This window comes from Misgurnus anguillicaudatus, chromosome 3 (assembly GCF_027580225.2).
Source record: "Misgurnus anguillicaudatus chromosome 3, ASM2758022v2, whole genome shotgun sequence".
In the NCBI taxonomy this organism is placed as follows: Eukaryota; Metazoa; Chordata; class Actinopteri; order Cypriniformes; family Cobitidae; genus Misgurnus; species Misgurnus anguillicaudatus.
Genome location: NC_073339.2, coordinates 31,377,034 through 31,393,100, shown reverse-complemented (window position 1 = coordinate 31,393,100; position 16,067 = coordinate 31,377,034). Strand labels below are relative to the sequence as shown.

General features: G+C 39.0%; 1 protein-coding gene across 2 annotated transcripts in view; it reads left to right on the top strand.

Annotated features, from left to right (window-relative positions):
* The window catches only part of fbxw7 (F-box and WD repeat domain containing 7), a 187,249-nt gene that overhangs the window by 63,331 nt on the left and 107,851 nt on the right, over positions 1–16,067 (top strand). For both annotated transcript variants that reach the window (XM_055205462.2, XM_055205463.2), the window contains one exon: positions 14,255–14,980. In XM_055205462.2, the coding sequence (XP_055061437.2) occupies positions 14,324–14,980 (657 nt within the window). In that variant the 5' untranslated portion in view covers positions 14,255–14,323. The remainder of the gene's footprint in view (positions 1–14,254; positions 14,981–16,067) is intronic.

The window sequence follows — 16,067 nt, the reverse complement described above, 5'->3', positions numbered from 1 at the left end:
TATTTTTTGCTGTCCAATTTTTTCCATTTAAGTCGTCTATTAGTGCTGTGGTCTTAAGTTTTATATAATCATTTGTGACATTGCATGTTTTATACAAGGCATCTTTCTTTGTAGTAAAACAATGCTGCAGTTCTTTATCGCTGCTGTTCTCCTTTTGTTGAAAATTAACAATAACAAAAAAAAAAGTTGCCTTAGCTCAGCAAATCATGGTCTATTTGTTTAGCATAGATGAAAACAAATTGCCCTATTGTTTCTCAGTTGGTTACTTTGAACACCTTGGAATGTCTTGACAAGTTCATTCTTGTGCTTTATGCATTTCCTATTAGACATGACATTGTATTTCTTTCCAAGATTATGTTTGATTTGCTACAATATAAAGATAACTCAATAGTGATTTTAAATGTCAATAACACAATGAGGAATGATTGCATATTATACTACCAAGACGTAGACATTTGTTTTTTGTAGGATTATGTTTCATAAACCCCAGATTATGGAAATACACAGAAAATGAGTCTGGGATGTTATTTGCACTCCCAAATCTGTATATCTGTATATTTGTACACTCACCTAAAGGATTATTAGGAACACCTGTTAAATTTTTCATTAATGCATTTATCTAATCAACCAATCACATGACAGTTGCTTCAATGCATTTAGGGTGTGGTCCTGGTCAAGACAATCTCCTGAACTCCATACTGAATGCCAGAATGGAAAAGAAAGGTGATTTAAGCAATTTTGAGTGTGGGATGGTTATTGGTGTCAGATGTGCCGGTCTGAGTATTTCACAATCTGCTCAGTTACTGGAATTTTCACGCACAACCATGTCTAAAGTTTACAAGGAATGGTGTGAAAAGGGGAAAACATCCAGTATTCGGCAGTTCTGTGGGCGAAAATGCCTTGTTGATGCTAGAGGTCAGAGGAGAATGGGCCGACTGATTCAAGCTGATAGAAGAGCAACTTTGACTGAAATAACCACTCGTTACAACCGAGGTATGCAGCAAAGCATTTGTGAAGCCACAACACGCACAACCTTGAGAGCGGATGGGCTACAACAGCAGAAGACCCCACCGGGTACCACTCATCTCTTCTACAAATAGGAAAAATAGGTTATAATTTGTACAAGCTCACCAAAATCGGACAGTTAAAGACTTGAAAAATGTTGCCTGGTCTGATGAGTCTCGATTTCTGTTGAGACATTCAGATGGTAGAGTCACAATTAGGCGTAAACAGAATGAGAACATGGATCCATCATGCCTTGTTACCACTGTGCGGGCTATTAGTGGTGGTGTAATGGTGTGGGGGATGTTTTTTTTTGGCACACTTTAGGCCCCTTAGTGCCAATTGGGCATCATTTAAATGCCACGGTCTACCTGAGCATTGTTTCTGACCATGTCCATACCTTTATGAAAACCATGCATGTACCCATCCTCTGATGGCTACTTCCATCAGGATAATGTCACAAAGCTCGAATCATTTCAAATTGGTTTCTTGAACATGACAATGAGTTCACTGTACTAAAATGGCCCCCACAATCACCAGATCTCAACCCAATAGAGTATATTTGGGATGTGGTGGAACGGTAGCTTAGTGCCCTTGATGTGCATCCCACAAATCTCCATCAACTGCAAGATGCTATCCTATCAATATGGGCCAACATTTCTAAAGAATGCTTTCAGCACCTTGTTGAATCAATGCCACGTAGAATTAAGGCAGTTCTGAAGGCGAAAGGCGGTCAAACAAAGTATTAGTATGGTGTTCCTAATAATCCTTTAGGTGATCTGAATATTTTTCATAGTTTGTGACAACTGTCACAGCCCTAGTCAAATGTATCACTGGTTACGAGAATTAATGCCAGATCATGATTAAACATCCATTTTAAACTCCTATTTGGTCTGTCATTGTCTCCGTTGTTCTCCATTCACATCAGTAAAGGCAATATAGAGCAGATCTACTAAAGCCCTTGTATCTATAGAAAGTTGGACTGGGGCCAGCGTGTTCTGTGAAACACAAACTTCTGTCTGCTTGGCCGTCTGCCTGCCCTGTTCTGTTTGAGAGGTCTTCTGGATTGGCCCGTTTCAGTTCTCACAGAGTGGCTCTTCACTGTGCTTCACCCACACAGCTGTGTCTTTTGTCTGTGTATGTCCAAGCCTGTGCTGCAGTCTGCCAAAATCATACATACACATTCACTACAGCACATGGTCCCGGCTGGACACGTATTGCCTAAATGCTATGAAAGCCTGGTGCTAGACACAGGCTCTTTGGCTAAGTGAATGGTGCAAGATTTAGTCAATAGCATTTTCTTTTGCCTGTGGAGAAATGTTGACGTAATTGTGGAGTCAGTCACTGAGGTACACATATGCAAGATTAGAAAGTGTGGTATGGACTTATGTTGCACTCCAATGTACATTCAATTAAAACACTTGGATTTTTGAAGCTTTTTCTTTGCAAGAAAGTGCAGACCCTACAGTATATTATGGTCTTTTTGTTGATGATATATGCAATGTATTATACATTTCTAAATACATCTGTTAACATTTTTCTGAAATTATGGTTAGATTTAACTTGTTTGTATTAAAACCATGCTGTTGTTAAAGGGAAATTGTGCATTGCATGAGAGGGGCAAGGCTTAGCTTAATGCTCAATCGATATGGCAATAAACCCACCAAATGGAGACATGAGCACATCAGAGACTGTTTTAGATTCCGGTTTACTTTGTACATTTTTTTCTTTTTCTTTCCCAGAGGCATTTTTTTAGAGGACCAAAAAGACTGTGCCTACTAAAAATAAGATGAAAATTGACAGTACAGAAATAAAAGTTCAAAACTAAACATTAGATAAGATCTGGTACAGATTGATGCTTCAGTCCAACTTCTGAACTGTCTAGAAATAAACCTGTGGGTACTGCGTAATAGCAGTAACATTGCTGCTCACAACAGATGATTTGAAGTCTGGCAGTAGTTGAATTCTTTTACTGTGTTTAAATGAGTACAAGACAACTCGGAGGGTTTTACTGTTAACTACAATTACAGTAGTACATAATATGTATTTAAATGCTGTCAGAGAAGCAGCTCTTTTGCTGATTGGCCAATTGCCCTGCCAATCAAATAATGCCCACAATTGTGTTTTTAACAGGTCCATGACAAACCTTGGTCTTTACAGGTGCTCTTACAAATTCACTTTTTGGCTTTTATGAAACATACTGGTAAACAGAAGCTAGCTGCTTGTTGTTTGGGATTTGCTAATTAATTTTGCAGAATCTAGCTGCTCAGTTTTGACACCTATGTGAAGGCAGTATTGCAGATGAACATGATCTAGACTTTGTCTGTGAGAGACAAACAATTATTTTTTTACACTGAATTAGTTTATGTTTGGTTTTTGACGTAGCTGACTGTGAAAACCTTACGCTCAGACAGACTTAAAATAGCAACTGTGACTAGGAAGAAAATTAAAAACTTAAAATCATTTTGCATGACCAGGGGCCGGATTCACGAAAGCATTCTTAAGACGAAAAATAAGAACGTTCTTAAGATAAATTAAGAATGTTCCTCAGTGCAATTCTTCAGAAGTTCTTAAATATTTACATAAGATATATACTACCTGAATAAGACAATGTTATTTAACGGAGGCCAGCTAGTGTGTGAAGGCGGTGCCGTGAGTAAACATAACATAATTCCCTAATCTCCCAAATGGTTGTCATGTAGGTCGAGTACTCTGTGCCCAGCTTGCATGCCGCACTCTACGTGCCCGGCCCGGGATTTCGGAGTGTTCGACTTACATGCTGGACCCATTGCCGGTTCGACTCCCGCTCAGAGCTCAGAATGAATGTATTATAAATAATATTATCACTAATTAATACCTGTGTGTTTCATGACTTACTTTATTATTAACTTTATTATTCTTTAGTTCCTCATTAATCTAATCTTTGTGACGTAAACAGTTTAAATTGCCATTTCTGACTACACAATACATGTCACGTTTAAAACAATCAAATTAAATTCTAAAACATCTTACATTTTGAGATTTAAGACTACTCTGAGGTTATCCTAACTTTAAGATGTTATTTACGACAATTTATTTTTTGAGAATTTGAATACTTACGTTTTTTCTTAACTCTTTCCCTGCCAGCATTTTTCATGATTTTCACAAAAGTTTAATGCCTCTCAGAAAATGCTCTTCTTTAAATATATAAACATACAATATATTAAATGAAAGACCCTCTGCTTAAAAAAAAAAAACTTTTCATCCTACCTACATTACTTCCTATGGGTTGGTTTCTTCAAAAACACAAAATTTGAGATAATCTGAGATAATTCCGTTATTGTAAAGGACTTTTGATAGAGATCAGATTCCGAGCGATCCTTGAAATTTAGACGGACTTACAGCTGTTTGCCCTAGGGTGATTCTTCCGGGTTTTATAAGTTGCGATGTGCGATAATAGTGGTATTGTTGATTGACGAGATAACTCGTCAATGGTGGGGAAAGAGTTAAGGGTAAAAATAAGAACTTTCTTAAGAAGCTTTTTTTAAAGTATACAGAATATTCTTACCTTTTTTCTTAAGCTTGAATTTAAGATAAAAATGGCAGTTAAGAAGGTTTTTCTTCTTAATGTTTTTTTAATTTAGAGCTGCACGATAAATTGTGTCAGTATAGCTAGTTCCTTGATAAGTAGTAAATCGTCATCACCTGCTTTTTAGATGGAGTGGTATTTACTACACAAAGCCGTACTGTAGTTCACTGACAAGCTGGGAAATATCGCACTCATAATCGCGAATGAATCACATGCGATTATGTGAACTATGCCTCTGTGTAGTAAATGCCACTCCATCAGAAAGCAGCTGATGGCGATTTACTAGTAATCAATGAACTGGCTTTACTGACGATATGTGCGTGACAATCGCATGCGATTTATCGTGCAGTCCTATTTAAATCTTTCATTTTTTGTACAAAAATGTACAAATGTAAAAAGCATTAAAGCTCAACACCCACAACACCACTGGGGAGAGAGCAGATTGTACTGAAATGTCCAAATAAGGGTTGTAAGAATTCATACGAATTAGCTACCCAGAAATTGAGTGTGGCACATTCATTGTGTGCATTGATTCATCACCCATAATGTGTGATCAGTTAAGTTGGACTGTTTTTTGGAAAAAATAAATAACCCTGTTTTCTGGTGGCCTTTGGTGTGTCACCTACACCGATCAGCCATAACATTATGACCACCTGCCTAATATTGTGTAGGTCCCACTTTTGCCACCAAAACAGCCCAGACCTGTCAAGGCATGGACTCCACTAGACCTTTCTATCAGAACCAGCATTCACTTTTTAGCAATTTCAGCTACAGCAGCTCGTATGTTGCATCGGACCACACAGGTCAGCCTTCGCTCCCCACGTGCATCAGTGAGCCTTGGCTGCTCGTGACCCTGTTTCCGGTTCACCGCTTTTACTTTCTTGGACGACTTTCGATAGCGACTGAGTGACCACTGCAGACCGGGAACACCCCAAAAGAGCTGCAGTTTTGGAGATGCTGTGACCCCAGTCGTCTAGCCATCACAGTTTGGCCAGTTGCTTAGATCCTCATGCTTGTTTTTCTGCTTTTAACACATCAACTACACATGTCCTCAAAATTGATGTGTTAGGAGGAGGATTAAAATTGCTGAAAAGTGAATGCTGGTTCTGATAGAAAGGTCTAGTGGAGTCGACAGGTCATTGCTGTTTTGGTGGCAAAAGGAGAACCTACTGTACACAATATTAGGCATGTGGTCATAATGTTATGGCTGATCGGTGCATACCTAGCAATGCTACAGTAGAGGAAATGTTTTGATGCCTTAAAAGGCATCGTGTTGTTCCTCTTGGTCCTGTTTAACTGGACCATGCACCAGATCTCTTTTTCTGTTGGCTTAGGAACAAAAGCAATTTAGTGTGAATGAGAAACTTCGGAAGCCAGTTTTAGTACCTAATTAGATTTGGCTCATAACAAAAAGACATTCAAGTGGAAGCCTCATTTCTTTTCCTGTTCATTCATAATGTTTCCTGTAACTGATGTGTCCAGGAGGAGATGACAGTCCGGCGGTTTTGTAGGCAATGACATCATAAAACCAATAACACCGCCACTCTCTCCTCCTCCTCCTCCTCCTTAATGTTCTATCTTAGAGGATCTGCCAAAACCCATTTTGGCTTCACCTTCCTCTCAGCGCCTTTAGATGCAGATAAATGACCTGCAGCTGAAGTGTACACAGTGGTAATAACTGAAGAAATGATGCATCTCACACCCTCGACTATGCCAGCCCGGCCACATTCCCAGGGATCAAAGCCAAATGCTTCTTTTTTTAAAGCCAGTGTTTTTAGGTATAAACTAAAGCATTTTGAGTTTTTCCTTAATTCACTTAAAGCCACATTCCACTTATTTTTTTAAATATGCTCATTTTCCAGCTCCCCTAGAGTTAAACATTTGATTCTTATCGTTTTGGAATCCATTCAGCTGATCTCCGGGTCTGGCGCTAGCACTTTTAGCATAGCTTAGCACAATCCATTGAATCTAATTAGACCATTAGCATACACACGAGTTTTAATATTTTTCCTATTTAAAACTTTTCTGTAGTTACATTGTGTACTAAGACTGACAGAAAATTAAAAGTTGCGATTTTCTAGGCAGATATGGCTAGGAACTATACTCTCAAACTGGCATAATTAATAATCAGCCAGAATGAGAGTATAGTCCTAGTCTAGAGCTGCAAATTTCGACTATTTTTTCAACCGATTAATCTATTGATTATTTTTTTCGATTAATCGAATAGTCTAAAGATTTTTTTTTACAAATAATAAATGTAACATCTGCTATTAATGCCAACATTTTATTGAAGCATTTTCTCAATTAAACAAATACACAAACAGTGCCAGTGCCAAGGAAAATATAACAAATCACATAAAGTCCAACATTAATTCAGCCTAACATAAACAGTGCAAAAGGGGCATTATTCACCTTAAACAAATAAAATATATTAATATTAAAGAAGTAAAATAAAAATAAATCAAACTGAATAATAACTCCTTATTAATATAAAAACATGTCCCGCTCTTTATTGTTCCAGCCCTAGTGCTAATCATAAACTAATGAAGAGTCATCATCATTAACTAAAAAACATGTCATGTTGTACTTAATGATGACTCTTCATTAGTTTATGATTAGTACATGCATTTACTCAGCATTAGTTCAGACTGAAGTAAAAATAAGTTCATTGTGATTCATGAACCCTTATTATAAAATGTAACCATTATATTATTACTGTTAATATTATTACTATCAGTAGTAACGTTACTGCATTCTCATTTAGCATCAACTTTAACATTTAACTTTTCTTAAGTCTCGGGTAAATACAAATTTAGTTAGTATGATCTTCTAATATTTTATAAACGGCGTTTACGCTGCTGTTACTTTAAATAAACGCATGTCAGGAATACCCAACGAGACGAGCTTTTATATTATCGCGCACATAGCAAAAAAATAAGCTATGGGAACTCCGCGCTGCCAGCTGGCTTTTAGTGCACGCGGGCACATGCCTATCTCAGTGTAACAGTAACTTATTATTTCATAACTTCTTAATATAAAAAGTTAATCATGTCCCGCTCTTTATTTACTGTTTCAACATACTGCCCAGACGCGATGCAATGTCGTGTCTGTCAGGCGTCTCGCAGCTCGTATTAAACTAAGATGTAAACACAGCTGTATTAAGCACACTATATGCCTGCATTGATTCTATTGTTGTATAAAAACTTACTGTAAAAATTCAAATACTTACTCTGCCGTCGCGTCATTTTGAGGTCGGAGAGCTCCAGGTTGTTTTCTTTTAAGATGATCATGCACAGATGTTGCGCTGCTGTGGTATGCCATTTCAGTTTTACACAGTATGTGTTTTATTTGGTCTCTGCTTAAAGTATTCCCACACTTTTGATCACGTTCTGGCTGTTTGGTATAACACTTGTATTATCCGGTCGGAGCTGAAGCCGCCTTCATTTGAAAACGTAAACAATGCGACGCATCGACGCATTTCCGGCAAATCGACGTAATTACGTAATCGACGTAATCGACTACGTCGACGCGTCGTTCCAGCCCTATCCTAGTCATATCTGCCTAGAAAATCGCAACTTTTAATTTTCTGTCGTTCTTAGTACACGATGTAACTACAGAAGAGTCAAGTTTTAAATAGGAAAAATATCTAAACTACTTGGTTATTTTTAGTGCGATGCTAATGGTCTAATCAGATTCAATGGATTGTGCTAAGCTATGCTAAAAGTGCTAGCGCCAGACCCGGAGATCAGCTGAATGGATTCCAAAACCTTAAGAATCAAATGTTTAACTCTAGGGGAGCTGGAAAATGAGCATGTTTTCAAAAAAAGTGGAGTGTCCCTTTAAAACAGTTCAGTTTTCTGTTTTTGCGATATTTAGGCAGTAGTTAGAATAAATTATTTAAATGTTTTCCCAAGTGGTTTGAAATGTCTTTTTGAGAATGATTGCTCAGAAACCAATAGGCCATTAAACAGAGATCTGCATTTCTTTCTGATGTTATAATGTATTTAGATACAGTATATAGAACAAATCTGCATAACTACATTACCCACAAGTACAATACAACATGGTCCAGTATTGAGGTGTTTTTTTAATATTTAGACTTATAATATTAATCTTTGTTGTTGAACAAACTGTTGTATTATGCAGTAGTTGATGTACATCACTACAGGGAATGGTTACAGATGATCACATTGTAGTTAGTTACTTACGATGACAACCTAGATTTCAACCAAAGTGCATTGTTTGTTGTACAATATCAGTATTCTACGATTTAACCTGTATTTCAGTTTAGCACGCAATGCAGAAACCTGCGACGAGTAGACAAACATCATGCTGTGTGAAGTGTACTAAACTTAAATTACTATTGTTAATGCCGGCTTCGCTTCCATACACTTTAACACAGACTGTCGCCCTTAATGCAAATGAAGCTTAATGTAATCATGTCTGTGTGTGTGTGTACTGCCAGTTATATTGCAGTACTTTCACTTACTTTAATTCACTTGTGCACAGTCTAACAGTATTAAATTTGCTTCAAGGCTAACAGAGTTGCACGGATGGACCATTTTGCACGACGTGAATACTTACATGCAGTTCACATTACCAGGCCACAGTCTCTGTTGGCATGCATTTAAATATTTGCCAAAATAAAAGCTTTTCAGCTGTTTTATACTTTTAGTTCGGCCTTCGAAGAGCAAACAGGGTTGATGCAGTGCTCCGCTTTAAAAAAGAAGGGAAATTGAAACATCTGATTGAAGAGCGTCACCACATAATTCTTTTCCAATCGGCTCTTGTGTGATTGTGCGTGTAGATCTTTCCCGTTATCTTGGAAAGGCTTGGGTAATCAAAAAGCTTATCTAATAAGTTGCTTTAAACAGTTTGAAATTGCCTTGAGAGCTCCGGCTTCATATATCTACTGTGATTACACCCTAATCCAGCCCTCTGAGAGGAGAAAACGTATTGGATGGATGCATGCTAGAGATGGAAATCGGGAGAGATCTGTCGATATGATATGTGGACGTTTGGGTGATGATATGATAATATTGTGATTTCCTTTTTTCCTCTATGGTGTATAGCTATTCCAAAGTGTGTGATTTATTGCTGTCCATTCTCTTACATTGTGTGATTTATTTCTCAACCTATTCTTTAATTTTTGGTCAAATAAAAGCTTGTTCACTTAATGTGCCTTTACTTATTCACAGACCTGCTATGAATGGAGATTAATCTTATGTATATTCTTGATTATAAGAATAGGTAAAGTTTCTCAATGCTACATTTATGCATAAGTGGATGTATAATGAGTTGTAAAATGATGTTTGTGCTAGAAAGGGCATGGTGACTATTTTTAAATTGATGCCTGAATTTATCCATTAAGACGTCTTTGGATTCTGGAAAGTGTCCAGTGATTTTATTTTTTAAATTTATTTTACCTGCTTGTGCAGCCATAGTTACTAGGGATGCTCCGATCAATCGGCCGCTCGATCAGTACTCACCAAATTTGCTAAATTCATAAACCGATCTTTCTATTTACCTTTGTCATCATAGGGCTCATGAATGCAGTCGCAATTTGAGACTATTTTAACGCAGTGTGATCATTTTTACAACCTGTTGCTGATGTGCGACCTGCAAATTTGGATTTTTATCTCTGCCTTTACAGATATATATATGGTTTAATGAATGAAGTCGCGTCACCCCGCTGTCATGTTGGCTGTTCACTCTGTTGTTGTTGTTGTTGTTGTTGTTAGCTCCTCTCTTCAGATGCTGTGACGGAATGACATTCAGCGCGCAATTCTCAAAACCGGGTTCATCGGTCAATCCGTTATTACAAAATCGATATCTGCTAATAGAAAAACGCTCAAATACAGAGAAAATATTGAAAAACAGATATATTGGTTAATCTGAAGTCAGTGGGTATCATCAGCTGTGTGCTTGCATCTTTAATGTAATATCTATCAATAAAGTAATAAACGCGCTGTCATCGGTTTCTGCTTGTAGAAACTATGGCATCACAAGTGAACAAATGCAGAAGTGGTGCTGGCACATTATTAAATCTGTTTCTCTGAAGTTTAAAAAATTCACTCAGTGATTGACAGCATGAAGCAGTCGATCGTGTTTCCCTTCAACAGTTTAAGCATACCGTAGATTAACAGATGTATCTATTTTTCTGAAGATTATAGATGAGGACTCATTGCAGACAGTGAATGACAGCGCAGTCTTCTGGGTTTTTTAAATATTTCATTGCTTTCTTTAAAATTGCTCTTTTTAAGTCATGACACTTGGCGTCACATTTACGATTTTATGGTAAAATGACACTTTTTCGCGTCAATCCACGACCATTTAAAGCATAAACAATGCACTGTCACTTTAATTGAGCGTGAGCAGCGCAGCAAAAATAGAGCAGACGCCGAAACAATCGCAGCACTGCTGCTTCAACGACGCTCCTGCCATGCGAGCACACGCCGCTCACGCGTGCGGTGTACATGCTTTAACTTGTTAACATGGGTGCCGAAAAAAAAACACGCACCGCTTACGCGCTGCTCCCGCTTGCGGTGTGAAACCGGTGTTATACAGCATGTAACACGCAGCTGTTGTCCCTTGCAGCTAATTCATTACAATGGCATAAAATAGTATGACCAAACAAACAGGTTTCATAACCTCATTCGTGAACATAAGCAAATTCCATACGTCTCTGGAACGGTGGGAAATTATGTTTTTGCCATTTGTTCTCTTTCATACATCATAACGCTTCACCTTTGTTTTAAAAGTTTGACCTCTAGTGGTGAATTCCTACATATTTTACCTTTAAAGGGGACATTTTACAAGACTTTTTTAAGATGTAAAATAAATCTTTGGTTTCCTCAGAGTACGTATGTGAAAGTTTAGCTCAAAATACCATATAGATAATTTATTACAACATGTTAAAATTGTAGGTGTGTGCAAAAATGTGCCGTTTTTGGGTGTGTCCTTTAAAATGCAAATGAGCTGATCTCTGCACTAAATGGCAGTGCGGTGGTTGGATAGTGCAGATTAAGGGGCGGTATTATCCCCTTCTGAGATCACAAGGGGAGCCACATTTCAATGACCTATTTTTTACATGCTTGCAGAGAATGGTTTACCAAAACCAAGTTACTGGGTTGATCTTTTTCACATTTTCTTCTAGGTTGATAAAAGCACTGGGGACCCAATTATAGCACTTAAAGGAACACGCCCACATTTTGGGAATTTAGCTTATTCACCGTATCCCCCAGAGTTAGATAAGTCCATACATACCTCTCTCATCTCCGTGCGTGCTGTAACTCTGTCTGACGCAGCCCCCGCTAGCTTAGCTTAGCACAAAGACTGGAAATGCATGGCTCCAGCTAGTATACTGCTCCCAATAAGTGACAAAATAACGCGATCATTTTCCTATTTATGTGTTGTGATTTGTATAGTCAAACCGTGTACAAATAACAAGGTGATATGAGACACAGCGATCTTTTAACAGTATACATACTGAGAACTATTTTCTCTGAAGACGAAGCACTGCCGCATGGGCGGAGTGATTTGCACAACTCTGACCGAACTCTTTGCTCCTCACCAGGGGCTTCTCGTGTGCTGCGAGCAGATCACTCCGCCCATGCGGCAGTGCTTCGTCTTCAGAGAATATAGTTCTCAGTATGTATAATGTTAAAAGATCGCTGTGTCTCATATCACCTTGTTATTTGTACACGGTTTGACTATACAAATAACAACACATAAATAGGAAAATTATCGCGTTATTTTGTCACTTATTGGGAGCAGTATACTAGCTGGAGCCATGCATTTCCAGCCTTTGTGCTAAGCTAAGCTAGCGGGGGCTGCGTCAGACAGAGTTACAGCACACACGGAGATGAGAGAGGTATGTATGGACTTATCTAACTCTGGGGGATACGGTGAATAAGCTAAATTCCCAAAATGTGGGCGTGTTCCTTTAAACATGGAAAAAGTCAGATTTTATGATATGTCTCCTTTAAAGCAACACTATGTAGTTTTTCAACCTTTAAATAATGTATCTTAAATGATGTTAGTGATAGAACAACTGTTAACTCGACAAATTATACTGCTGCTGCAACCTGATCAGCCTCCTAGCTGCTACAAGCACACTCTGAAAGTCGAGGTGGAGGGTAGAGCACACAGCCCCGCCCCTCCCCCTGCCGGCAGAAGTGTGTCTGATACCAGGCACTGTTGCACTTTTCAACCACATGGGGGAGCCGTAAGTCAATTTTACAAGGAAACTACATAGTGTTGCTTTAAGGCCTAGTGTAACATGTTGCTTTACTTGTTTCATGGACATGGTCATGCATTGCTGTCTCTGCCCATCTTTGTGGGTTCATTATCTTAATCAGCTTTATCAGTCTTAAGTGTTCTTGCACTCCTGATGGGATTACGCAGCTCATCCCTGCTTTCATTTTCCCAGTTGTCGACTGTTTTTACTGGCCCCTCTTACATTTTTAAAAGTTAACAAAAGGCTTAACCTGTTGTAGTTGTACTGTTTTGGTCTTACCCTTCCAACTTTTTGAAGAAAAAAAAAACACTGGCCCCACAACAAGCATTTTAATTCATTTCAAATAACTTTAGCTTATGAAACACACATAAACCCATGTTCATGTTAAGTAAACATAGTCATACCTTGCTGTTGAGCCCTGAGCTCTAACTACTCCATAATATGTGTATTTTTGACATAAAATTCTTTTATTTGTGTAGTTCAATTAATACAGCATTCTGTTAGCAGCTCAAATGGCTTGGGTTCAAATTTCAAACATAGAATAAAACGTATAGCTTTAATGCACTGTAAGTTGCTTTGGATAAAAGTGTTTGCCAAATGTAAATGTGGTATGTGAAGCACCCTTCTCGGGCAATGATGCCCTCTGCTGGTTTTTTGTGGTAGTAAATGATTGTAATCGATCAGGGTGTCTCATTAGGGTTTTTTTCAATCTAAATGATTTTTTAATACAATATAAATACTTTAAATTATACATTACTCCTTATGTTCCTCACACAGTAAGGTGCTGCATGAGACGTTTTGGCCACTTTCTATTTCTGTTAAGTTGTGCCGGGTTACCCTAATAATGAAATTTCAATGAGACGTTTTGGCCACTTTCTATTTCTGTTAAGTTGTGCCGGGTTACCCTAATAATGAAATTTCATCGCTGCTTTCAAAATTCTGCATGTTAGACATCAAGTTGGCTGTGTTTGCCTGTTATGTTTTTTTTTTGTTTGTTTGTTAAATTTCATCTGTAGAGAAGATTGAAAGTTATTGCTGGGAAGACTGCATTATAGGATTTTGTAGTTGATTTCTAAATAAATAACTTGCAATGGCAACTGTCTGTTTTGTCTGTGAATTAGTGTTTGTTTGCGTGTGTTTGATATTGTTACCACAGTTTCCAGGCTAAGCCTCGTGTTCGATTATCCGTGCCAAGCAGGAGAGCTGCCTATTGTTTCAGTGGTGTTTGTATTGCATCTTGCCTAGCATATATGCAAATGTCTATTGTTTTATTTCACAGGCATGAATAAAAGATCATGACTCATTTTTCAGCACACTTCTGTTTTCAAACAAGAGGTGGACAGTTTTTATAACTTGCCTAAATACATGCCTTTCATTTCCCTAAACTAACTTAAGTAAAAATCATTCTGCTGCCTCTTACACTTTTCTGGTCTTTGTTTCCTCAGAATGCCAAATCCTTGTCATCTTCAGACAGCCTAGCGAAGGTGCAGGAGGTAGCAAGCTGGCTTTTGGAAATGAACCAGGATCTGCTGTCGGGGGGCAGCGGCAGCAGGGCGGCCCAGCAGCAGAGGCCAAGGCCGGGGGCAGCGGGGGCAGGTAACAGCACCTCCGGCGGCCGCACACCCCAGCCCCAGGCGGAGCACATGAACCAGGAGGAGCAGGAGGCACAGGAACCGAGGAGGGAGCCAGCCGGGGAGGAGGAGGAGGGCGGAAGCGAGCAGCCGAGAGAGGAGGAGGAGCCGTGGCCGTCCGGAGGCGAGCCGGTTGAGGAGCGGCACCGGAGCGAGGTGAACGGAGGAGAGAAGGGAGCGCAGTGGATGTGGGAGCAGGAGCAGAGACGGCGGCGAAGACGGCATTGCGGGGAGGAGGACAACGACGACGAGGAGGAGAACAATAACAGTGGAAGGGAAGGGCAGGTCGAGGCGGGACTTCGTTCTGAGGAAGATGACGACCGGCCGGAGGATGGGGAGGAGGAGGAAATGGACCAAGACAGTGATGAGTTTGAGCATTCAGATGATAGTGGGAGGGAAGAGGAGGAGGAGGAGGACCCTGAAGAGGAGGAGGAAGGTGAGGAAGGCCTCCACTCGCCCTCCCTCAGGACCAGTGTTTCGGACCTTAATGATAATACGGACCAGTCTTCTGGACGACAGCACCAAAGCAAAAGGGACGCGGTAAGCATTTTAAATTATCCTTGTCGGCTGGTTCAAATGTAATGTTTGTTTATAAAGCTGAAATGTGATGATTCTTCTGAGAACATGTGTTAAAACTTTTCCCACATGAGGAACTTGTTTTTACAGTGTATGTCTCCCTCTACTGGGCATTTTTGAACATGCAACAGATTTTCTTTCTTGGGTTCTGCGAGAGGTTTTTGATCACGGTTTCTAGCATGTTTAGTAAGACCTTAATTAGCGGTTTCAGGTGGGTTTGATTAGGGTTGGAGCTACACAGTGCAGGTCACCTGCCCTTCAGAACCAAGTTAGGGCTCCCCTGACCTAAATTATACAATTATTTTAAAGAAATAACAAATGTTTTTGTCTGAGGAATTTAAATGTAGTAGTTGTATTCCTTATGCAACAACAGTTCTCTTTTCGGGTTACCCAAATAATATTTTCTATTTTTTGGGGTGAAGAACTATTTTATTATTAATAATCATTGATGCATAGCATTTTGTCATCCACCCTACTTTATGGCAGCTTAATCATTGATTTGTGGTGACATGCAGCATTCTTATCACCTCTTAAACCATAGCAAAGTCTGCACATTGTTCATACATGTGATGGATGGTTGTAAGGCTCAGTGCTTTGCTGGGGAATTTGCATTTGTTGCCTCTGGCCACACAGACATGTGTTTGTGGAATGTATGTATATATATATATATATATATATATATATATGACTTAAGACTTAAAGAGCACCTATTTCATTGCTAAAAACAACTTTTTTGTGTATTTTGTATAATATGAGTTTGTGTGGTTTATGGTTAAGACACATTATTTTCCACATACAGTACCGTGCATTTTTTAGCTCCAGATTTCACTCTCTTCCTGAAACGCACGGATTTGAAAAGCTCTGTGTCCCTGATTGGCCAGCTAATCAGGGGTGCGTTTCCCGAACAACGACGTAACTTGCTGCTGAACCAACATAGTACGATGCATAGTTGGAGAAACAAACTACCTTGTCACGACTGTTTCCCGAAAGCATAGTAACTTTGTCACACATTCGTCATTTAAACCATGTTGGTTTAACAATATAGTTGATG